At 37.9% G+C, this 25,604-nt stretch overlaps 1 protein-coding gene across 1 annotated transcript in view; it reads right to left on the minus strand.

Annotated features, from left to right (window-relative positions):
• Positions 1-2,356: 2,356 nt before the first annotated feature.
• Positions 2,357-25,604, minus strand: part of LOC126956192 (succinate dehydrogenase cytochrome b560 subunit, mitochondrial-like) — a 97,067-nt gene continuing 73,819 nt past the window's right edge. The window contains exon 2 of the mRNA XM_050793006.1: positions 2,357-2,589. Within this exon, the coding sequence (XP_050648963.1) occupies positions 2,357-2,589 (233 nt within the window). The remainder of the gene's footprint in view (positions 2,590-25,604) is intronic.

Genomic DNA, 25,604 nt, shown 5'->3' on the forward strand with positions numbered 1-25,604 from the left:
TTATAGCATCTTTTTTCTTATAGCTTTGATATGTCTGTTTTCTTGTAGCCTGTGACAATCTTTGGAGCTTCTAATTTTGTCTTTTAATACTCTATCCCTCCAGACTGGTTTTTTCAACCTCACGTTAGACGAACATACCTTGTATAATCTTCATCTAAGTTATGATAAACATTGGCCAAAACAGAATCTTATTGCAAGTTTAGATACTTTGATCTTTTTTAAAAAAATTGATTCAATTACATAAATTGTACTTTAATAAATACCATATTTTCTATCTGTTGTTTTGCACAACGTTGTAACAATCAATTTTGTCAAATGTCTTGGTGAATTTAAATTTCCATTAATTGCTTTCTCTGTTCTATTAATTAAATAATCTTATCAGACAGGATTAATTTATTTTTGGTGAGCCCCTAGTAATCTCTGCTTCTACTTCTAGGTGCTTAAAAAACATTTCTTCAATAATGTTTCCTAAAAACCTACTTAACATTGACATCACATGTACTAATTGATATTTTATGAGATGACACCTAGTTTTTTAGATAATCTGAAGACATTTCCTTGTCTTCAGTCTCCTAATAATTCTCCCATTCTACACAAAAAATGTAAAACTCAAATTTAAAAACTCTGGAAGACAGCCTAGGCAATATCATTCCGGACATAAGAACCAGCAAAGATTTCATGGTGATGCCATTAGCAATTGCAACAAAAGAAAAAATTGACAAACAGTATCTAAATAACTAAAGAGCTTCTGCACAGCAAAAGAAACTATCAACAGAGTAAACAACCTACAGAATAAGAAAAAAAGCTCAATATCACTGATCATTAGAGAAGTGCAAATTAAAACCACAATGAGATACCATCTCGCACCAGTCAGAATGGCTACTATTAAAAATCTAAAACAAAACAAAAAAAACAACAGATGCTGGTGATGTTTTGGAGAAAAGGGAACACTTATATACTATTGGGGGGAATATAAATTAGTTCAACCATTGTAGAAAGCAGTGTGGTGATTCCTCAAAGAGCTAAAAGCAGAACTACCATTAGACCCAGCAATTCCATTGCTGGTTATATAACCAAAGGGATATAAATTGTTCTATCACAAAGACGCATGCACACATATGTTCATTGCAGCACTATTCATAATAGCAAAGTCATGGGATCAACCTAAATGCCCATCAATGGTAGACTGGATAAGGAAAATGTGGTATGTATATATACACCATTGAATACTATGCAATCATAAAAAAGAATGAGATCATGTCTTTTGCAGAAACATGGATGGAGCTGGAGGTCATTATCCTTCGGAAACTAATGCATGAACAGTAAACCACATACCACAAGTTCTCACTTATAAGTTGGAGCTAAATGATGAGAACACATGGACAGAAAGAGGGGAGGAACAGACACCAGGGCCTACCTGAGGGTGAAGGGCGGGAGGAAGGAGAGGACCAGAAAAAATAACTATTGGGTACTAGGCTTAGTACATGGATGATGAAATAATTTGTACAACAAATCTCCGTGACACAGGTTAACCTATATAAAAACCCTGCCCATGCATTCTAAAACCTAAAACGAAAGATTTTTATAAAGTCTCATCTATAAGTTTGTTCTTTATTTTTTTAAAATGAGTATTTTAATTCAGTTTCAGAAAAAAAGGGTACATGACTTTGATGAGAAAGCATAAAATTAAGAGGCTTTTCTGGAAATACAAGAAAAAGAAATAACCATTAATATGTTCAATGATAATTTTCTGGATCTTATTCTTGTGTCAAAAGCTATATATTTTCTCCTCAAAAGCAGCTGCTCCAAGAACTAACTAGCTCTGTTTATCTCCCTCTAGCTGGGACAGACTAATTCCCCTCCACCCCCACCTCTCTTCTTTCAATAACACTGTGTAGGTGTTAATGGCCTGGGCTCTCACCAATGAACAGAATTGTCCTTTAAGCCAGCAACCCACAGGCAGTGGCACCCAAAGCCTCACCCCCAGTCCCCAGGGCAGAAGCCACAGAGCTGGCATTGTTTCCACCGTCTCAGGAAGAAGGAGCCAAAAGCTGACCCTTAGCACAAATCAAAGCCCAATATGGAGACAGAATAACTGCTTTTAGGCCGAGAGTAGGCAAGCTGTGGTCAAAAAACAGGAGTTTTTACGGCCACCCCATCTTTAGAAACAAGGGGAAAACTAGACACTTTTCCACTATTATGGTCTACAAGGTAGTCTACTACTCCAAGGGGATCTAAAAGTACAAAAGGATCTAAACAAGTAAGAACTTTTTCCAGGCTGGAGATAAGAATGACAAACAGAAAGATGGGTGAATGTAATAAGGTGTAGGAAGGTGATGCTGGAAACCTCCATTCTTCACATGGCTGCCAGCCCCATAGAGGACAACACAGTAAGAACCAGGACAACCACTCCAGACTGATATAGCTGGGGAATCTTCAGCCCTTTTCCTAGATCCCACATCAAGTGTCGGATCCCATTCCAGGTATGATACATAAGAGGGAAGACGAGTGCAAACTTAGCTGTGTGGATCAGTGCTGGCCCCAGACACAGGGACTTCACAAGTTCCAAATAAGATGGCTGCACTCTTGCTGAGACATGTTGGTCATCATTGCCTCTGAGCCCACTTTAGCCCTCAGCTCTGTGTCAGAAATGCTGTTCCTTTGGGAACCATGGCCAAAGAAGAGATGGAGCGGTTCTGGAATAAGAATATAGGTTCACACCGTCCTGTATCTCCCCACATCACTATCTACAGTTGGTCTCTTCCCATGGTGATGTCCATCTGCCACCGTGGCACTGGTATCACTTTGAGTGCAGGGATCTCTCTTTTTGCATGTCGGCCCTGTTACTCCCTGGGATCTTTATTTTCTTTAAATACCAATGAGGCTGGGCCAGGAAATGAGGACTGCTTATTTCCCCCTCAGCCTAAATCGATCAAATTGAAAACTCATTTTTATTAGCCATGTCATAAAAGTAAAAAGATTCAGATTTTGAATTTCCCCCTGAAAAAAAATGTTTATCTTAATGTCTCCCAATTATCTGATATTTCTTGTCTCCCCACTAAACCATAAGCTTTTTGATAGCAGGCATAGTTGTCTTCTTCTTCTTCTTCTTCTTCTTCTTATTATTATTATTATTATTATTATTTGTGGTGGTGTTCTCAGTGCTCATCACATCACAGTGCCTGACCCATCACAAATACTCAACAGAGAGTTGTTGGGGAAATGAATTACTCAAGAAGTTTGGAAATATAAAAATAGGCTTTTTTGGATTAGGCTAGCTACTGACTGAACTACCACTACTCACTGACCAACTCTCTAAAGCATTATTACTTTAAATGAATTATGTTCCAAGGTCTAACCAACTAACTTTCAAAATATAACTCATTTGTCTTCTGAATAATTTCTCAAATTTATTTGGGGGCATTTGAATTCCCTGTTTTTTCATAATCTTTGTTTTTTATTAGCCCAGGGATAGATCGGCAGTATAATAACAGAAGGGATGAACAAGTGCCATAGGAGAAAATAATGAGAATGATGACTGACTGCACTGTTTGGTGAAAGAGCATTCTAACTGCATAGAACCCTACGCTAACTTTGAAGACAAACCAAAACATAAAACCAGGTTGGTAAATAGACTCACTGGGCCATCAGGCTACCTCAGATCATGGATCTTGGGTTGTGTGTGACTTTTCAGCATCCAGTGCTTTTTTATTTTCATGACCTTTAATCTTGGCATTGTAATACTATACAAAACATTATTGAAAAACAGGACCCTCAAACGTATTGTTTCTTTGTCTTGAGAACATTCTTCTAGGTATTTTGAAATATACAATAAATTATTGGTAGTGTTTGAGGTAATATATATCCCAATTACCCTGATTTGATCATTTCACATAATATGTATGTATCAAACTATCATATGCACCCCATAAATATGTACAATTATTATGTATCAATTTAAAAAATAAAACCCTATATAGTATCCAGAAAATGCCTTTTGGCAAAATACAAATTGTAGCAATTATTCTAAAGGGATGTAGCTGTGGGTACCACAGACATATGTTTTTGAACGTTGATTGAAGTCATTTGGAATCAGATTTCAGATAGACCTCATTTTGTCTAGAAACTAAGGTTGGCTTGCTGCAGACTGCCTTCCTTCTAAGAGCAAGTCTTAATCTGAAACTTTCATCGTTTGTAGCTTCTCGAATATCCACTTTATATGCAAGTTCTGAAGTGCTGTCTTGACAGGCAGGAAAGAAGAAATTAAACCATAGAAAATTGAGAACAAGTTTCCAATTTATCGTAGCCTTAGCTAGAAAAGATTGCTAACTGGTGACTCAACAGAAAAGCTCGAGAACCTAAATTTCAGTGCCATTCTAGAGTTCACTTACTTCTCAGCAGCAAATGGAAAATATGTTTCACACCCAACTTCAGACCACAGCTCCTTCTCACACAGAAACAAACTCTTCTGCTGATAATAAAACCAATTGCTGCTGTAGATTGTTTGCTATGCAAAGTAATAAATAACATTTTTGGAGAGTTATGAGTCCAGTGTTAAAAGCAAATCTTGTAGCCAGCCATGGAGCCCTGGGAGGCCTATTTCCAGTCCTGAAAAACACCTGTAGAACCCAGCGAATAGGATGGAAGAATTTGGAAATACAGCTGCAAGGAAAAGAAATAAGCCTGATGACACAACAAGGGCTCTGTGTGGGAGTGTTAGATTAATTGGAGATGTGGAGAGCTGTAGACAGTTTGTTGAAAGGGGATGTCCACAGATCCTGCCAAAGCTGTATATTTTAAAAAGCACAGTTCAGAATAATGTTTATTACAATGAACATTATTGCTATTTTGTGTTCTAAGTAAAAAAATAAAAGCCAAACTCAGAGACAAATTTGGTGAATTATAGATTATTCTTAAAGAAATGAAGCTTTGTTTCTTTCAGACCACTTAATTTCATAGCTGCCAGGCTTGCTGGTGTGAATAAATGAGGGCCATTTACCATTCCCACATCAAGACACCACTGGTTCCACAAGCCATTTTCTCCATAAACAGGGATTTTTCACTGCCTGAATGGTCACAAATTCCAAGTAAAAGAAGCCTAAAGCATTAAGTGGAACAGTAGCTACATAAGGTGACAAGCTTGCCAAGCCTTGCATATTTTAAAGCATTACATAGAAAGTGTTATGAGCCTGATATTCTATAAATCTGCCTTGGATTGGTTAAAGTTCAGATCTTAAAATAGGAAGAGGCCTTAATCTAATTTTAATTCAAACAGATACATGATGTGGGACTTCACACTCTGTCCTTAAAAGTAGATATCTCATTTCTATTCAAACATCTATTTGTGCTAGAAAATTTACTCAACCTTTCTTTTTCTCCTTGTTAGACAAAGTCTCTGTCACCCATGCTACAGCACAGTGACACGATCATAGCTCACTGCAGCCTTAAACACTGTAGCCTCCTGAGTAGCAGAGACTACAGGGGCACCACCACACCTGGTTAATTTTTTAAATTTTTTTTTGTAGAGACAGGGTCCCACTGTGTTGTCCATGTTGATCTCAAACTGCTCACCTCAAGCCGTCAAACCATCTCTGGCCTCCCAAAGTGCTGGGATTGCAGCCATGAACCACTGCACCCGGCCTACTCTCCCTTTTTGATTGTTAGTGATTTCATTGACATTGAGCAAAAGTATTATTTTTATAAGCCAGGCATTATTCTATATATTTTAGAGATGGCTCGTTTGATCCTCACAACACTATGAGATACATCGCAACATTATCTCCATTTTACTGAGGCACAGCGAAGTTAAGTAGCTTATCTGAGGATATGCCGCTAGTAAGGGCCAGAACTGGGGATTCAAAACAGGGTGGCCTACTGTTGGTAGAGCAAAAAACTATGAATAAATGCCACAATAAAGGATTTCACTCCTAGGGTTTCTCCAGGAAGTGTGTGCATCAGAATCACCCTAGAGAAGCTATTTCAGGAGGTGACTTCCAGCATTTGCAGTTGCAAAAGATTCTCAGCTGATTCAAAATACATCCCACATTGACGTGTAGTGTAGATTCTCCAAAAAGCCAATTATATTTCTCTCTTAGTTTCAGCCCCTAGCAAATTAAAATGAAAAACAAACCCAAGCAAATTCTTCCAGATGAGGTACATCTTAATATCTATGGTTATTAAAATTTACAGATTGAGTAAATAATAATTGATTATAAGAAAGGTGAGCATTTAATTAATATTTGGTTTAATAAGTATTTGATGAATACTTTACTATATTTTTATGCATTAATGATCTCATGTGGTTCTCACAGCAACCCTATGAGGTAGCTTGTTGTTATCATGAATAAAGATGAAGAAAACAAGTGTCAAAGACACTAAGACTTACTAATGGTTTGATAAGTAGAAGGAGAAAATGACAATTGTTTCATTATTTTAGGTAAAAATACTTTTTAATGTTTATTTCTTACAGCTTTTTTAAAACTTCTAATTACTTTGCTTGTAAAAACACATCATCTCACTTACAATAAACTGTTCATTGTGTTTAAGCAAACAAACAAAAAGCAGGGTGGCCTGGCCCTAGAGTCTGTGCTCCTAAGCACCAGACATATTGCCAAAATGTATCACCCTATACCCTTGACATGTGTTGCCGCAGTGGTCTTCATATCAATATCTGTTATTGCTTTTAATGAATTCTGCAATTACATCACTGTTATATGCGTATTAAACAATTCTGTAAGAAGTCTAAAAAGAAGGAACAAGCACAAAAGAAAATGCTTTTATTTTTTTTGAACACACTTTTTATTTTCCTGTAGAGATTAAAGGGTAGAAGTTAGCACAAAAATATTTTAGCTCAATATGATGAACAAATAAAATATACCTTTTTAATATTTATCAATTTATTTTATTTATATTAATATTCTATGCTGTGCAAACATACAATGAATAATTTTAGAAGTAAATGTTCCCTCCTTCACAAAAGTAACCTAAACAGAGGTTTGAATAATAATTCAGGTGATACTGTTGAAGGCATTACAGTGTTTGGTTGTAAGTTGGGCTCAGTGAACTCAGAGGTTCATATGACATAATTTTTGCTGCTATAATTGTACGGCTACACCTTTACTGGGTAGCAGGAAGGTTGCCCTCATTTATCATCTTGCTCCATGTCTGTCAGTTTTGATATGTCCGCTGTAGCATTCTTTCATTCAGGGTGTGCTGGGATATCAGACTAAAAACAACAAACCAAAATAGGTCACAAATTCCAAAAAGGTTACAGCAAATTAACAGTACAGTGTTTTGGTATTCCTCTGAACACAATAAACTAGACAGAATTCAACAATATCTGAGATTTCTCAGTTATAGCAAAACTCTTTTGCAACTTCATTTTTGGAACTTAATGCTGTTGCTAATATGCACACCTAGATGTCTAGAAATTTTAGTGGTCTATTTTGGTAATAGGCTCTACTTTGGTAATTCTTCACTCGGAGTCTGAGAGACTTCAGAGTCTTTTTAATTTGCTCAACTTTGGGCAAATTATTGTCCAACTGTGCACTCTTATTTTTGCCACCCTCAGACTCTCAAAGAGGAGGTTCAGAAAAGTTTGGGAATCACTGTAGTGTATTAGATTTATGCAAGGATTTGATGTCAGGTTCAGCATGTTCTAGGGTAGAAAGAACTGTTTCCAGTTACCATGGAAGTTTATCTAGAAAGAGACAACTTCAGATGAATGTTTCAAGGTGGTCACATTTACGATGCAGTAGGAGTGCAAGTTCAGGTCCTACTTTGTAAAATTTATGGGGAAATGGGGCAAGATGAGCAAATGAATGAAGAAAACATGTGGCCCTTGGGTCAGAAAGACTAAGTTGCCTTTAGAGGTGTGAGTGAATTCAAAAAGTTCAAGGGTAATTAGGTCAAAGGTTCAAATTCCCTTCTTTCATAGAAACTTTTCTGTTAAGGAACACTAAAATTCCAACTTTCAGTTGAAATTAACCTTTGGAAAGAAGTACTTGAAAAGGGGAGTCCTGGATTCTAGCAATAGGTTTTGATTAGGTAGTAGTGGGTTCCAGTAACTTAATTTGATTAAGTCTTATTTAAATGCTAAGATTCATTTCTTTTCTTTTTTTTAAATTAATTTATTATTATTATTATACTTTAAGTTCTAGGGTACATGTGCATAACGTGCAGGTTTGTTACGTATGTATACTTGTGCCATGTTGCTGTGCTGCACCCATCAACTCGTCAGCACCCATCAACTCGTCATTTACATCAAGTATAACTCCCAATGCAATCCCTCCCCCCGCACCCTGTGATAGGCCCCGGTGTGTGATGTTCCCCTTCCTGAGTCCAAGTGATCTCATTTTTCAGTTCCCACCTATGAGTGAGAACATGCGGTGTTTGGTTTTCTGTTCTTGTGAGAGTTTGCTAAGAATAATGATTTCCAGCTGCATCCATGTCCCTACAAAGGACACGAACTCATCCTTTTTTATGGCTGCATAGTATTCCATGGTGTATATGTGCCACATTTTCTTAATCCAATCTGTCACTGATGGACATTTGGGTTGATTCCAAGTCTTTGCTATTGTGAATAGTGCTGCAATAAACATACGTGTGCATGTGTCTTTATAGCAGCATGATTTATACTCCCTTGGGTATATACCCAGTAATGGGATGGCTGGGTCATATGGTACATCTAGTTCTAGATCCTTGAGGAATCGCCATACTGTTTTCCATAATGGTTGAACTAGTTTACAATCCCACCAACAGTGTAAAAGTGTTCCTATTTCTCCACATCCTCTGCAGCACCTGTTGTTCTTCTTGACTTTTTAATGATGGCCATTCTAACTGGTGTGAGATGGTATCTCATTGTGGTTTTGATTTGCATTTCTCTGATGGCCACTGATGATGAGCATTTTTTCATGTGTCTGTTGGCTGTATGAATGTCTTCTTTTGAGAAATGTCTGTTCATATCCTTTGCCCGCTTTTTGATGGGGTTGTTGGTTTTTTCTTGTAAATTTGTTTGAGTTCTTTGTAGGTTCTGGATATTAGCCCTTTGTCAGATGAGTAGATTGCAAAAATGTTCTCCCATTCTGTAGGTTGCCTGTTCACTCTGATGGTAGTTTCTTTTGCTGTGCAGAAGCTCTTTAGTTTAACGAGCTCCCATTTGTCAATTTTGGCTTTTGCTGCCGTTGCTTTTGGTGTTTTAGACATGAAGTCTTTGCCCATGCCTATGTCCTGAATGGTACTACCTAGGTTTTCCTCTAGGATTTTTATGGTATTAGGTCTAACATTTAAGTCTCTAATCCATCTTGAATTAATTTTCGTATAAGGAGTAAGGAAAGGATCCAGTTTCAGCTTTCTACTTATGGCTAGCCAATTTTCCCAGCACCATTTATTAAACAGGGAATCCTTTCCCCATTTCTTGTTTCTCTCAGGTTTGTCAAAGATCAGATGGCTGTAGATGTGTGGTATTATTTCTGAGGACTCTGTTCTGTTCCATTGGTCTATATCTCTGTTTTGGTACCAGTACCATGCTGTTTTGGTTACTGTAGCCTTGTAGTATAGTTTGAGGTCAGGTAGCGTGATACCTCCAGCTTTGTTCTTTTGACTTAGGATTGTCTTGGAGATGCGGGCTCTTTTTTGGTTCCATATGAACTTTAAAGCAGTTTTTTCCAATTCTGTGAAGAAACTCATTGGGAGCTTAATGGGGATGGCATTGAATCTATAAATAACCTTGGGCAGTATGGCCATTTTCATGATATTGATTCTTCCTATCCATGAGCATGGTATGTTCTTCCATTTGTTTGTGTCCTCTTTGATTTCACTGAGCAGTGGTTTGTAGTTCTCCCTGAAGAGGTCCTTTACATCCCTTGTAAGTTGGATTCCTAGGTATTTTATTCTCTTTGAAGCAATTGTGAATGGAAGTTCATTCCTGATTTGGCTCTCTGTTTGTCTGTTACTGGTGTATAAGAATGCTTGTGATTTTTGCACATTAATTTTGTATCCTGAGACTTTGCTGAAGTTGCTTATCAGCTTAAGGAGATTTTGGGCTGAGACAATGGGGTTTTCTAAATATACAATCCTGTCATCTGCAAAGAGGGACAATTTGACTTCTTCTTTTCCTAACTGAATACCCTTGATTTCTTTCTCTTGCCTCATTGCCCTAGCCAGAACTTCCAACACTATGTTGAATAGGAGTGGTGAGAGAGTGCATCCCTGTCTTGTGCCAGTTTTCAAAAGGAATTTTTCCAGTTTTTGCCCATTCAGTAGGATATTGGCTGTGGGTTTGTCATAAATAGCTCTTATGATTTTGAGGTACGTTCCATCAATACCGAATTTGTTGAGCGTTTTTAGCATGAAGGGCTGTTGAATTTTGTCAAAAGCCTTTTCTGCATCTATTGAGATAATCATGTGGTTCTTGTCTTTGGTTCTGTTTATATGCTGGATTATGTTTATTGATTTGCGAATGTTGAACCAGCCTTGCATCCCAGGGATGAAGCCCACTTGATCATGGTGGATAAGCTTTTTGATGTGCTGCTGAATCCCGTTTGCCAGTATTTTACTGAGGATTTTTGCATCGATGTTCATCAGGGATATTGGTCTAAAATTCTCTTTTTTTGTTGTGTCTCTGCCAGGCTTTGGTATCAGGATGATTTGGACTCATAAAATGAGTTAGGGAGGATTCCCTCTTTTCCTATTGATTGAAATAGTTTCAGAATGAATGGTACCAACTCCTCCTTGTACCTCTGGTAGAATTCAGCTGTGAATCCATCTGGTCCCGGACTTTTTTTCATTGGTAGGCTATTAATTATTGCCTCAATATCAGAGCCTGTTATTGGTCTATTCAGGGATTCAACTTCTTTCTGGTTTAGTCTTGGAAGAATGTAAGTGTCCAGGAAATTATCCATTTCTTCTAGATTTTCTAGTTTATTTGCGTAGAGGTATTTATAGTATTCTCTGATGGTAGTTTGTATTTCTGTGGGGTCGGTCCTGATATCCCCTTTATCATTTTTTATTGCGTCGATTTGATTCTTCTCTCTTTTCTTCTTTATTAGTCTTGCTAGCGGTCTGTCAATTTTGTTATCTTTTCAAAAAACCAACTCCTGGATTCATTGATTTTTTGGAGGGTTTTTTGTGTCTCTATCTCCTTCAGTTCTGCTCTGATCTTAGTTATTTCTTGCCTTCTGCTAGCTTTTGAATGCGTTTGCTCCTGCTTACTAGTTCTTTTAATTGCGATGTTAGAGTGTCAATTTTAGATCTTTCCTGCTTTCTCTTGTGGGCATTTAGTGCTATAAATTTCCCTCTACACACTGCTTTAAATGTGTCCCAGAGATTCTGGTATGTTGTATCTTTGTTCTCATTGGTTTCAAAGAACATCTTTATTTCTGCCTTCATTTCGTTGTGTACCCAGTAGTCATTCAGGAGCAGGTTATTCAGTTTCCATGTAGTTGAGCAGTTTTGATTCAGTTTCTTAGTCCTGAGTTCTAGTTTGATTGCACTGTGGTCTGAGAGACACTTTGTTGTGATTTCTGTTCTTGTACATTTGCTGAGGAGTGCTTTACTTCCAATTATGTGGTCATTTTGGAATAAGTGCGATGTGGTGCTGAGAAGAATGTATATTCTGTTGATTTGGGGTGGAGAGTTCTATAGATGTCTATTAGGTCTGCTTGCTGCAGAGATGAGTTCAATTCCTGGATATCCTTGTTAACTTTCTGCCTCATTGATCTGTCTAATGTTGACAGTGGAGTGTTGAAGTCTCCCATTATTATTGTATGGGAGTCTAATTCTCTTTGTAGGTCTCTAAGGACTTGCTTATGAATCTGGGTGCTCCTGTATTGGGTGCATATATATTTAGGATAGTTAGCTCTTCCTGTTGAATTGATCCTTTTACCATTATGTAATGGCCTTCTTTGTCTCTTTTGATCTTTGATGGTTTAAAGTCTGTTTTATCAGAGACTAGTATTGCAACCCCCGCTTTTTTTTGTTCTCCATTTGCTTGGTAAATCTTCCTCCATCCCTTTATTTTGAGCCTATGTATGTCTCTGCGTGTAAGATTGTCTCCTGAATACAGCCGACTGATGGGTCTTGACTCTTTATCCAGTTTGCCAGTCTGTGTCTTTTAATTGGAGCATTTAGTCCATTTACATTTAAGGTTAATATTGTTATGTATGAACTTGATCCTGCCATTATGATATTAACTGGTTATTTTGCTCGTTAGTTGATGCAGTTTCTTCCTAGACTAAATGGTCTTTACATTTTGGCAAGTTTTTGCAATGGCTGGTACCGGTTGTTCCTTTCCATGTTTAGTGCTTCCTTCAGGGTCTCTTGTAAGGCAGGCCTAGTGGTGACAAAATCTCTAAGCATTTGCTTATCTGTAAAGGATTTTATTTCTCCTTCACTTATGAAACTTAGTTTGACTGGATATGAAATTCTGGGTTTAAAATTCTTTTCTTTAAGAATGTTGAATATTGGCCCCCACTCTCTTCTGGCTTGTAGAGTTTCTGCCGAGAGATCTGCTGTTAGTCTGATGGGCTTCCCTTTGTGGGTAACCCGACCTTTCTCTCTGGCTGCCCTTAAGATATTTTCCTTCATTTCAACTTTGGTGAATCTGGCAATTATGTGTCTTGGAGTTGCACTTCTCGAGGAGTATCTTTGTGGCGTTCTCTGTATTGCCTGGATTTGAACGTTGGCCTGCCCTACTAGGTTGGGAAAGTTCTCCTGGATGATATCCTGAAGAGTGTTTTCCAACTTGGTTCCATTTTCCCCCTCACTTTCAGGCACCCCAATCAGACGCAGATTTGGTCTTTTTACATAATCTCATACTCCTTGCAGGCTTTGTTCATTTCTTTTTCTTCTTTTTTCTTTTGGTTTCTCTTCTTGCTTCATTTCGTTCATTTGATCCTCAATCGCTGATACTCTTTCTTCCAGTTGATCGAGTCGGTTACTGAAGCTTGTGCATTTGTCACGTATTTCTCGTGTCATGGTTTTCATCTCTTTCATTTCCTTTATGACCTTCTCTGCATTAATTACTCTAGCCATCAATTCTTCCACTTTTTTTTCAAGATTTTTAGTTTCTTTGCGCTGGGTACGTAATTCCTCTTTTAGCTCTGAGAAGTTTGATGGACTGAAGCCTTCTTCTCTCATCTCGTCAAAGTCATTCTCCGTCAAGCTTTGATCCATTGCTGGCGATGAGCTGCGCTCCTTTGCCGGGGGAGATGCGCTCTTATTTTTTGAATTTCCAGCTTTTCTGCCCTGCTTTTTCCCCATCTTTGTGGTTTTATCTGCCTCTGGTCTTTGATGATGATGGTGACGTACTGATGGGGTTTTGGTGTAGGTGTCCTTCCTGTTTGATAGTTTTCCTTCTAACGGTCAGGACCCTCAGCTGTAGGTCTGTTGGAGATTGCTTGAGGTCCACTCCAGACCCTGTTTGCCTGGGTGTCAGCAGCAGAGGCTGCAGAAGATAGAATATTGCTGAACAGCGAGTGTACCTGTCTCTTTCTTGCTTTGGAGGCTTCCTCTCAGGGGTGTACTCCACCCTGTGAGGTGTGGGGTGTCAGACTGCCCCTAGTGGGGGATGTCTCCCAGTTAGGCTACTCAGGGGTCAGGGACCCACTTGAGCAGGCAGTCTGTCCCTTCTCAGATCTCAACCTCCGTGTTGGGAGATCCACTGCTCTCTTCAAAGCTGTCAGACAGAGTCGTTTGTGTCTGCAGAGGTTTCTGCTGCTTTTGTTGCCATTTACTGTGCCCTGTCCCCAGAGGTGGAGTCTACAGAGACAGGCAGGTTTCCTTGAGCTGCTGTGAGCACCACCCAGTTTGAGCTTCCCAGCAGCTTTGTTTACCTACTTAAGCCTCAGTAATTGTGGGCGCCCCTCCCCCAGCCTCGCTGCTGCCTTGACTGCTGTGCTAGCAATGAGGGAGGCTCCGTGGGCGTGGGACCCTACCGGCCAGGTGTGAGATATAATCTCCTGGTGTGCCTGTTTGCTTAAAGCACAGTATTGGGGTGGGAGTTACCCGATCTTCCAGGTGTTTTGTGTCTCAGTTCCCCTGGCTAGGAAAAGGGATTCCCTTTCCCCTTGCGCTTCCCAGGTGAGGCGATGCCTCACCCTGCTTCAGCTCTCGCTGGTCGGGCTGCAGCAGCTGACCAGCACCAATTGTCCGGCACTCCCTAGTGAGATGAACCCAGTACCTCAGTTGAAAATGCAGAAATCACCGGTCTTCTGTGTCGCTCGCGCTGGGAGTTGGAGACTGAAGCTGTTCCTATTCGGCCATCTTGCTCCGCCCCCCCCGCTAAGATTCATTTCTAATTGCTGTCACTCTCAGACTGCTCACAAATGTAATATTTTTGTATGCTGAGCAATTAAAGAGGGATTTCAAGTCATTTTTTCTCAAGAGTAACTGAATATAAAGGCACATTTGTTTTCTGAATGTTCTCTAAATAGCAAATTTTGTTACTTTTAGATTTGAAAAATATTTCTTTTTCTTGTATTTTTCACCTCTGAAAAGACTTCAGTTTGCTAGGTCTACAGTAATAATGAATGTAATTACGTTTCAATATCTAATTTTACCTCAATGGCATCACAGCATAGATAATGTTTCACAATCTGCTTTGATAACTAGAAACATCTTAGGCTCCTTAGGACTCAGAAATGACTAAATTTTGCATAAGTGCTCATTTTACTCTATAATGTCTACCATTGTCCATAAGTCTGAAAGAGATAATTTTGTCCAACTAAAAAGAGACATCTAGGGGAATATTCTAGGGTAATTAGGTGCAGCTTTTAAAACCCAACATGTGTTTCACTTAAGTTGGTCTCATAATTTGAGGCTTCCACTCTGTTCTTAAATCAAGATGATTAGATGGCATTTTAAAAAGGATCTGAGCCTATGATGATGCCAAAAGAATCGCGTATTGAGAGACCCAGGCATTAAGCACATCCATTCTGCAACATATAGGCAACAATCATAAAATAGAATGGCAGTGCTCAGTCCTTAAGCTCCTCATGGCATGTGACTGTAACTGGATACCAGCTGCAATAAAAATGACCTAAATGTTAAATGCCTTTACAGAGACAACCACATGTAGCCTGGCTCAAATTTCTCTCCAGTTCCCTTGTGCCAGCTCATCCTAACATATTCTTCTTTCTTTGCCAGTTTCCCTTTGAAGTCCCAGCATCCCTTGAGGATGAGGTTACAGGGTTCCCACAAATACAAAATCAACTAAAAATATTGGTCTATCCCTTACTATAATTTAAACCTAGGAAAAAAGTTTGACTAGTAGTCATGGGAAGAAGAAATTTAGATAGAAATACTTTTATTTCTAAATTGTCTTTACAAAATTTATATTTCAACTGAATGAGTATCCATGCCATCAGGGCATTTTCATTATACTTAAAAAAGAAGAATGTCTTGAAACCAGAAGTCAGAAAACAGCCTGGGCAGCATAGTCAGACTTCATGTCTACAAAAATAAAAATGCTATACTTAGTAGGCATGGTGATATGTGCCTGTAGTCACAGCTACTGAGGAGGCTGAGGCAGGATGATTGCTTGAGCCCAGGAGGTCAACATTACAGTAAACTATGTTGTGCCACTACACTCCAGCGTGGGTGACAGAGCAAAACCCTATATTTAAATAAATAAAATAAAATAAGAGACTTAGTTCTAAAGTGAGGGAGTAGAAGGCTTAGGAGAATATTGTCCTTGGAAATGCCACTCTGATGCACCATCTTCAATCTTCAAATTTTTTCTTCTTTTAACCTGCATGCACTCAGCATGCCAGAATATTTTTCCCAGTTCTTCCTTCTCTTCCTTTTTCTCTCCCTTCTCTTCTCTCTGTTGTTCTCCATTGCTCAAACATGGTGAAGTTTGAACAAAAGGGAAATAAGGAAACATTCCTTTCTTCAAGTCTTTAGTTTCATCTTCTACAATAAATCTTGGACAGAAGCTCTTCACAGGGCATGGATCATGTATTTCTAGAGAAGCTACTAGCATTTTAGTCTCTGAAGTGCATGTATTCATGCTTTCAAATACTTACTGAGCGCCCCTTTATTTCCAGGGATACATAAGGATACATGCTGCTGCCTAAGAGGTATACTGCTTAATATCTCTTCCATAACATGAAAACCAGGTCTAAAAATAAGGAACAAATAACAACAAAAATAGAATTGGTATGATTGCTTATTTCCCCTCCACTCAGGTGTCAAATCTTACCATGTCAGTATCTACTACCTTGGAGTCTGGAGGACACTGAATGGATGAATAGATGGATGGATGGATGGATGGATGGATGGATGGATGGATGGATGGATGAATGGATTAATGACCATTGTTGACTGAGATTCAACATCCTTGCCAGTTAATCCTGCTTCTTCCATAAGGGAGCCTAAGCTTGTAAGAAATTGGTATAGAAAACCTCAGAGCTTTCTGATGGAATTATATATATATACACATATAATTCCTGATATAAACATAGATATGTATGATTGTACATACCTGTACAAATATATAAACACATATATTTTTTACATGCACACTTATGTATTTATGTATATATAGGCATGTATAATTACATAATAATTTCTAATACTCTATAGTTTATGGAATCAATTCTACTCCTTAATTTTTCAGGAGTTTTAGGTGACTTTGTCCAAGAAGACAGAGTTAATGTAAAAGCTGAGACTAGACTTTGATCCCTGGGCTTAATAACACAATGCTTTTACTTCTAGGTGTTTCACCTCCATCACTTTGGACATGTTTCTCCTTTTTGAGAGAAAGGAGAACATTCCTGGGGTCCATCTCAGGCCCCTTTAAATATATTTGAGATAGGTTAATAATTATAGTTCTTCTAATTTGGCCCCAGAAAGATAGCAGCTGATTTTTCCAAAGACATGCAGATGATGTAGAATTAGAATTTCTCACGATGGAAGAAATGGACAATTCTTTGTCATAAATAGAGAATATTATATCTGGGACATTTTCACATTTTTACAAGTCTATATTAAGCTGGTCCTTCTCAAAGGGATGTGCTATGGAATATGAGGACAAATAAGTATTTGTCATATTGAGACATGAGAATTGTTGGTATCTCATAGGCTTTTTCCAACCAGCTACAAAACTTATGAAGGAAAAACTGTATAACTTTATTGAAATGTATCTATAAAGAAGTCATTTTAAAGTAAGCAAGATTTGAGGTCCTAAAGCCATCAGAGTGTTGCAATTGGCAGAAAGGTACTGAAACAGTTTGAAATCGCACACACTTACCCTGAATTCTATAGAACTAAATAAAAGCTATGAAGGGTTACTTGTGCAGATCTAATCCTGAGCTTTACCAGTTTATTGACATCTAGGCTAAAAAAACATGGAATCTGACTGCCTCACTGAGTCTCAGTCACTGGACAGTGTCCTGTCCAGATATCAGGGCTCTAGCTCCTTAATTCCTAGCCTGGTCAGCCCTCTTGTTTCTCCTATGTGCTACAACATGCGAGGTCAAGCAATAGCAAGTCCTCAGGTGAAAACTAATGCTGATGTAAGCAGTTACATGAAAAATAGAAAGGTGCAAACATGTTTACTGTGCCTGTCCCTTATCCATCCTCCATAGTGTAAAGAAATCTGTCGATCCCAGTACCTTCCTTCCTAAGCAGCTATATTTTGAATCATGCTGTCCTCCTTCCCATTCACGTTCCCACCCACTCCCAAAACAATTTATTGGACCAGAGATGGCAATCTGACCCACAGGATGGCCAACTTGGAAAAACACAAACACTCAAATACTCAAACAAATGACTGACTTAGCTAGTTAGATTCCCAGTTTGGAAAACTGAATGGAAACCAAAGTAAGAAATAGCTATTGGAAAGCAGGAAAACTAGACTATATGAGACAGGTAGAACTCTACTTTGGGTTACTAAAAAAATTTTTTTTTTTTTTTTAAAAAAAGCCTTTTTATCTCCAATATCATACCTGGCATTTTTCTGGCATTTTTGTAGTTCATCTACTTTTTACTCTGAGTGTCCTTATAGTAAACTTTCCTTTTATTGAACTAGCCTGAATGGTTCCTTCTTTCCAATCCGAAGATCACTGATTAAGACAATGACAAAGAAGTTATCTCCCAAAATGCATCTCATTATCCTGTGACTGCACTCTGACTCTAAGAGTGAACCTTGCAGTTCTTAAATTCCTCCTTCTGCTTAGATTGCAGCCTTAGAACTCCCAGAGAGATATATGTCTTCTTGTGAATACTTCTCACTCATGCTCACTGTGTGCCCCTTACTCTTGCATGACAGATTGTGGAGCAAGTCTGTCTCTCTTATCCTTAACTAATATGAACCTGGCATTCTACTGTCTTCATGCTCTGACGGGCCTGAATCTTTAATATGCCTGATAGGATAGCCAGTCCTGTAAATGTTTTTGCTTTAGCTTTGGTTCTTTGTTGCTTTACTGGCAACAGAACTTAGTTTTCCAGGTTATTCTCAAACATCAGGGACAGAGATAGTTAGAAATTGATTTTTATAGGTCTCATGCCAGAGATTTTGAACGTATAAGCCTCACATGGACCCCAGAAATCTTTTTTTACCTTGTCTTCAGGTAGTGTTGACACAAGTGATTCTTGAATCAAACTTTGAGAAACACTGCTCTGGGACATTGAATCCCAAATCCAGTAGGAAACCAGTGGATTATTATAATACCCAGGAGAGTGTTTTAAATGATCTCTTTCTGGGTCACACCATGAATGTTCTAATTAAATAGTTCTGAATACAAGGATGGAATCATACTACAAGGTATAATTTCTCCTGTATGTCTCAGAGTGTGGACAATTTTTCTGTGCCATGCTTGTTGCACACGGTCTTGCTCTTCTCTGGACATAGCAGTCACTATTTCTGGCAGCAGGCAGAGAACCTGCTCATCTGAAAAGTTCCTCAGCCTAAGACTTATATGGTCTTGTCTTTCCCTTCTTGCAGTCGCTAATCATCATCCAAGCATGAATATTACTGCATTTATGGGTTGTTCCTGAATTTGAAAATGTCACACTTGGCCACATGAAATCCATTAGAACTGAATGCAACTTTCTCATTTCATTAGGTATAATTTATGAAGTATCCATCTGGATCCTCAGAACAGTTACTATTTAAATGCTCTTATCAACATGAATGCTTTAGTATTTCACAAGAGTCTCTAGGAAGTGTATTAATTTATTGTGGCTTGCTCTTCTGCACAAACATCAACAGAGCAGAAAATGTCACTGGGCAGAGGTGGGGATGAAGTACTTCCTCAGAGAAGATTATGTTTATTCAAAAATTGCCAATTTTTCCTTTCTTAAAGATATTTTAAGGAAGTAACAGTACGGGTTGCCTTTCAAGTTTACAAAATTACAAATGGTGACAACTTTCAAAGAACACATAATTTATATGCCACTAATTTCTTCCTATATAGCTAGCTCTCAATTTTTTTGTCTATGTATCCTTCCCAGAGAAGCTCCAATACCTGGTTTCTTTGAATTACAAAAGATGGAATCACCTTGGGGGTTCATGTATTCAACCTAGGGCAGACAGGACTACTTGGTTTCCCAGGACAGAACCAGGAATTGGGTTTAATTTTTCATCAGACAAATCTTAAGACCTAGTTAAACAGATCTTTCTTAATTTTCTTCCTTGAAATTAGAAGCATTTTTCTCAACAATAAGTGGTCCAAGGGAATGATCAAGAAATAGTGATTTGGGTAAAACATCTTAAATTAGTGATTCGTGTTTAACAGGGGTGATGATTGAGAGTTTAGTTTAGCTCACCTCAGGATTCAGCCAAATCTGAACAATACTGAAGAATCCAGTGGCAGGTATGACCAGACTCTAGGGAATTTGAAATGAGATTCTGAGAATTGAGACCTTCTGCCTCAACAGAATACTGTAGACCACTTTTACCAATATGACTTAGTTGTTTCAGAAAATATTTTTTTCTGGGAAAGATAAGACTGTAAGCCAACAAATCCCTTTATTGTTTACTTTAGGACATTCCCACAGATCAGTAACAGGAGACACTAATCTGTTCACCTTAGTTACAATGATTTGCCTCAAGACCCTGTGTTTATCTATTCTAAGCTATTTTATTGTTAATTTTTCCTAATCCTAATTGGTTCCTTGACTTAAAAGATCTACTGTAATCCATTTGAACCTAGATGCCATCTGACTTTCCCCTTCTGAAATGCTGCTAAGACTCTGTCAAGGTACTTTTCACCCTTACTGCAGCATGTTATAATAAATGTAGCTAATTTAATGGGTTTCCTGGTGAAATATTAGGTAATTTCACCATTCTTAATTCAGCATAGCTTCTATCATTTAGATAGTCCTTCCAGCATAGAACACATACTTTGACCCATAAGAGATGTTGGAAAATGAGATCTAGCTACGTTGGTAAAAGGAAACCCAGTTAGGTAAGCACAGCATAACATTCTGAGAATACAGTGGTACATAATCCAGGTGATCAGTTGGTTTAATAGCAAAGCACATCAATTATCCCTCCAAATGGAGATAAGAGGATGGTATCAGACAAGTTCCCAGGTGGACAGCAAGCGTAATCAACAGAAATCCACATGGTGACCAGTGAAAAGGAAAAGAGCAGGGACTGTTGGTCTAGAATGCCCGCATCCAAATACTGACTTTGTCATTTACTAACCATATGACCTTACAAGTTCAATTTCATGCAGATAATTGTTGTACCTGCCTCCTAGGGTGGTTATGAGATGTGTGTGTGTGCATGCACATGTTCATGCACATAATACAAAGTGCTATATGATGTTTGACAGTATTTTATATTGTTTATTGGCAAATCTCAAATCTAAAGAAATCTTACGTTTGAACAAAATAAGGAAAAAAAGTTAAACATTTATAAGGTGTCTTATAAGGGGTAGGGGACAACTGATGATAGTGAAGGAAAACACCATCTTTATTACTTAAAAGAAGAACGAAACTCTGAAAACAATTTTCTGTAGGCTCCAGAACAAGTATCTAGAAGGCTATTAAGGATCCCTCTCATGAAATGTGGGATTCACCCTGCTGAGTTTAAGCAACTCCTAGCAGAAAGCGACTGTCCCTACCTATTTGAGAAGGATGGAGTAGCCACGGCATCACATGGCATATTATAAATACTGTAGAAATAAACACAGCATCTCTGGGGGATTCCAGAAGTACCTTGGAATGGGGAGGATTAGGAATTCTTCAGAAAGTGGCAGACATATATTAGGGGTCAATGCCAGAAATATTTGGATACAGGTGCTTCTATAACATCATTTGTATCCAGACTGATATGTCCTGAAAACATTTGGGGTATGTAAAGATTATCAACACATGTTTATTTAGTACCTTTTAGTTTTCATTTGATGACTATGTACCTTTTAGTTTTCATTTGATGACTACTAACTTTCACATTTTTCATATTGTATGTCATATAATTCTCACCCATTGAGGTAGTGATAATTATGATTAGAATTCACTACAGTTATAAAAATGAGAACATTGAAACTCAAAGATTGTGACAGATGTATTTTGTTACAATGAACACAATGCTATTTCTTTCCCGTATGCTCTCTAGACCCTTGCCCCACTTCCTGGGGCAAGAGGTAGTGATTAGTCTCTCCCTCATCCAGAGACTGAGCTGGCCTTTGTGGCTGCCTGGACAAATAGGATGAGACAGAGGCGGCACTGCATAACTCCCAAGGTGGGATCAAGAAAAGCAATATGGCTTTTCTCTAGCTGTCTCCATCTCAACACTCGTCCTTGAAATCCAGCCACCATGTCCCAGGGAAGCCTACACCACATGAGAAGTCCACATACAAGTGTTGTAGCCAACAGCCCTAATTAAAGTCTCAGTCAATAATCATCGACTGCCAGACACATGTGTGAGAAAACCTTCAGATGGTTCCAGTTTCTAGTTTTCAGGCTGCCTCAGTTTACACCAAGTATAACTCTCTCTGCAAAGCCCAGCACAAATTGCAGGTTCATGAACAAAATAAATATTTATGCACTGTTTTGAAGTAGTTTTCTATGCATCATAAGCACCTGGAACAGAGATCAAGCATTTGTATTTGAAAATCTGAGAACAATGTATTTGTAGGGGGAAAAGTATTTGTATTGAAATATAGGTCAACACAAAGTGCAGCATCTTTCTGTTAGGGCTCTCCTAGCATTTACTATGCATACCATTTATTGATACCTAGCCTATATGTGATATGTGGTACCTGCTTATTTTTATTTTTAGGCATTCACATGTTATTTTTCCAGTTACATCATTAGTTCCTTGAGGAACAAATTGTTACTTTTTCATCACAAACTATCTGGATTAATAACTTAAATACATAGCAGCCCTTACCCTATTTACTTTTCTTTCTTTCTCATAGCATACTTAAATACATTGTATAATTTACTTATTTATGTTTTTATTGCCTGTCTCATATCATGAGCTTCATAAGTGCAGAAGTTTTTGTTTTGTCCACTGACATACTTCATTTAACTAGAATAGTGGCTGGAAAATAGTAGGCACTCAATATAGTTTTTTTTTTTAATTATTTTTTATTATTATACTTTAAGTTCTAGGGTACATGTGCATAACGTGCAGGTTTGTTACATATGTAAATAAATGAATAGATGAATTTTGAAGACCTCTCTGCATCAAAATAAAATAATGACAAGCTCATTCTTGGGAAAATTACTGAAAGACCTTGAATTCTTTAACTCTCAAAACTTTTGTTAATTGGCTGTCAGGAGTCTGTTAGTAACACCTATCTGTGTAGTTTGAGAACATCTTTTGTTATTCTATAAGGTGAGAGTAAAAGTTTTTATAAAAATTTTCTTGGTCACAGCAATTTTGTTTTCTACAAGATTAAAATAAATGTAACCCAAAAGGTGACGAATAAGGAAAGAATGTTGAAGAAATGTTTGAAGGAGGCAAGCCAAAAAACCGTGTGTATCATACCATTTTTATTTAAAGTAAATACACTAATTGTGAGTGTGTATTTCATAGCTTTTTCCCTCCTTTTTCACATCATGCTGGAGAGAACGCTGTTTACAAAACTTACCTGAGACACCACAAAAACTGAGTCATGATCTGGAAATAGACAAATGCAGAGACTGGGATAAATATGAAGGGAAAAGGGGGGGGGGAACTCAGCATGGATCATAGAGGGAGGCAACAAAGTAACATGAAAATGCCCAGAACCCAAGGACAAATGTGACTCAGTGTAGGATTCCCACTTGTAGGATGGGGGAAGGGCATTTAAGAATGGAAACACAATAACATGAATTCAAAGATGTTTGTATTTGTGAAAAGCACACCTCCTCCTATGTTTCAAATCTTCATTAAAATCTGTCAGCATTTGCGTAAATCCCCATAGGGTAAGCCAGGATATTAAAGAGAGATAGCATTTGATCACAAAGCAAGAAAATTCTCAGACTTGGTTTATTTAACAGAAGCAGGAACTGCGCACACCTTTTGGAGACCCCTGCACTTGGAGTCCACTGCATTTGGAGTCCACTGTATATGACTCCAAGAAATGTAGCCCTTGTCCTAAGGAATCACTGGAGAGAACAGGAAAGGAGTTCAGTCTCATAAAGCATGTGTGATTGAGCTAATTCCATTTGAATTTCAAATTATAAGGTAGCATCGGGGCTTAGTTTTCTCTAGGTATTATACATTTCTTTCTATTTCCCTATGGCCCATGTTTTAGAAACCTAATTTTTCTATTTCCATATCCTCTACCTAAAACATTCTATACAAAAATTAGCAAATCTGATATTTTTGGTAAATATCCCAACAATGGGCAGAGTATTCAGTAAAATCTCATTTATCCAGGCCCCAAGTAACTATCAATTCACTTTGATTTTCTACATTTAATAACAGAAAGAAGAGAATGCTCAAAATTAAAGCTGTAGAAGACAGAGATTTGGTTTGAAAAGTAATTTTACCTGGCCGGGTGCAGTGGCTCACGCCTGTAATCCCAGCATTTCAGGAGGCCGAGGTGGTCAGATCACCTGAGGTCAGGAGTTGGAGACCAGCCTGGCCAATATGGTGAAGCCCTGTCTCTACTAAAAATACAAAAATTAGCCAGGTATGGTGGCAGGTGCCTGTAATCCCAGATACTCGGGAGGCTGAGGCAGGAGGATCACTTGAACCCGGGAGGTGGAGGTTGCATTGAGCAGAGGTTACACCATTGGACTCCAGCCTGGGCAACAAGAGTGAAACTCCGCCTCAAAAGAAAAGAAAAAAAAAAAAGAAAAGAAAAGAAAATTCTTCTTGCTGTAGGCCAAGCCCTAGGGAAATAGTCATAAATATGATAAATGTGGATTCTAGACACATGGAGTTTACTGGCCATCGCAGAACTTGTCTATTTTGTACAACTTCAAACCTAGGATTGTAAAAAATACATCCAAAATACTCCATCAATGGACCCATTAATTTTTATTTCTACTGAGCCAGAAAGAAACATCATTGAATGAATTTAATGCAGAGAATTTTTTTAAAACGCTTTAGAGACCACGTCTCAAGCCTAACATTTCAATTTTCGTTTCACTGAAGAGTCACAAAAGATAAAAACAATAAATTTAATTAGAATTAGAATTGTGAAGAAAAGATAAGAATGTACCATTTTTTAAGTACTGGCTACTTAACTTGTGGACCAGTACAAAATAAAAATACAGGGCTTTTGTTTAATAAAACTTATTTAAAACTTAAGACAGTGACAGCAGAGCATTAAGAAAGCAAATAGTCCTTCTAAGCACAGAGCCCTAATGCAAATACAGAGGTTGCACAACCATGAAGCCAGCTCTAGCTCTAAGCTCACAATTCATTTAATCTGTTCTAGCATTGTATTTGATATTTAACAAAGCAAACACCTAATGGAGGGGAAAATCTAGTTGTAACCAAAAAGGCAAGTAAATAGTATCACCTAAGAAACTGCTATTGAAACTGATAAAAATAAGTGTTTTCATCCAATATTTACACCTGTTAAGTAGCCCCAAAATTCCAAAAATAAGCTTAGTAATGCATTTCACAGACATGTAGAAACTTAAGGTTTGATGGGTAATCAGTATGCAGATGCTTACTCTAAAACAAGAAGGAATTATTAAGTGTTCCCCTAAATGCAAATGAACCTAACATATTTTACTTTGTACTAAAAAAAGAAAAATTATTTTGGAAATAGAAGTTTGTCAGACAAATTTGTAACACAAGAAGCCATCCTGTAAGAGAAGTTGATTGTCAACAAGCAAGGTTTCTTAATTAATTATTGGCAATTTACTGTGTAATTGGATTTAGGTAATTGCACAAAACAGATTGGAAATAAGTTATAGTTAAGTCTTTTTTTTTTTTTTTCATTGTAATTTGTGCACATTTTGTGGTTACTCTGTCTATAAATAATTCATTTCCTACCACACAGGGCTTCAGCCTCTTCATCTGAAAGATGAGAAGTTTCAGGTAATAGAGTTCTGAATGCTCTCCCAGCCCTAATTAAAATCAGCATTACATGTTAGCAACACACTGCCTACAAATTCCAGCACTGCAGAATATATGAAGAGTAAGCTTCTGTTTCTTACCACGGACAGTTTACAATCCAGAAGGCAAAGCAAGCAAGGCA

Source organism: Macaca thibetana, chromosome 6 (genome assembly GCF_024542745.1).
Source record: "Macaca thibetana thibetana isolate TM-01 chromosome 6, ASM2454274v1, whole genome shotgun sequence".
Classification (NCBI taxonomy): Eukaryota; Metazoa; Chordata; class Mammalia; order Primates; family Cercopithecidae; genus Macaca; species Macaca thibetana.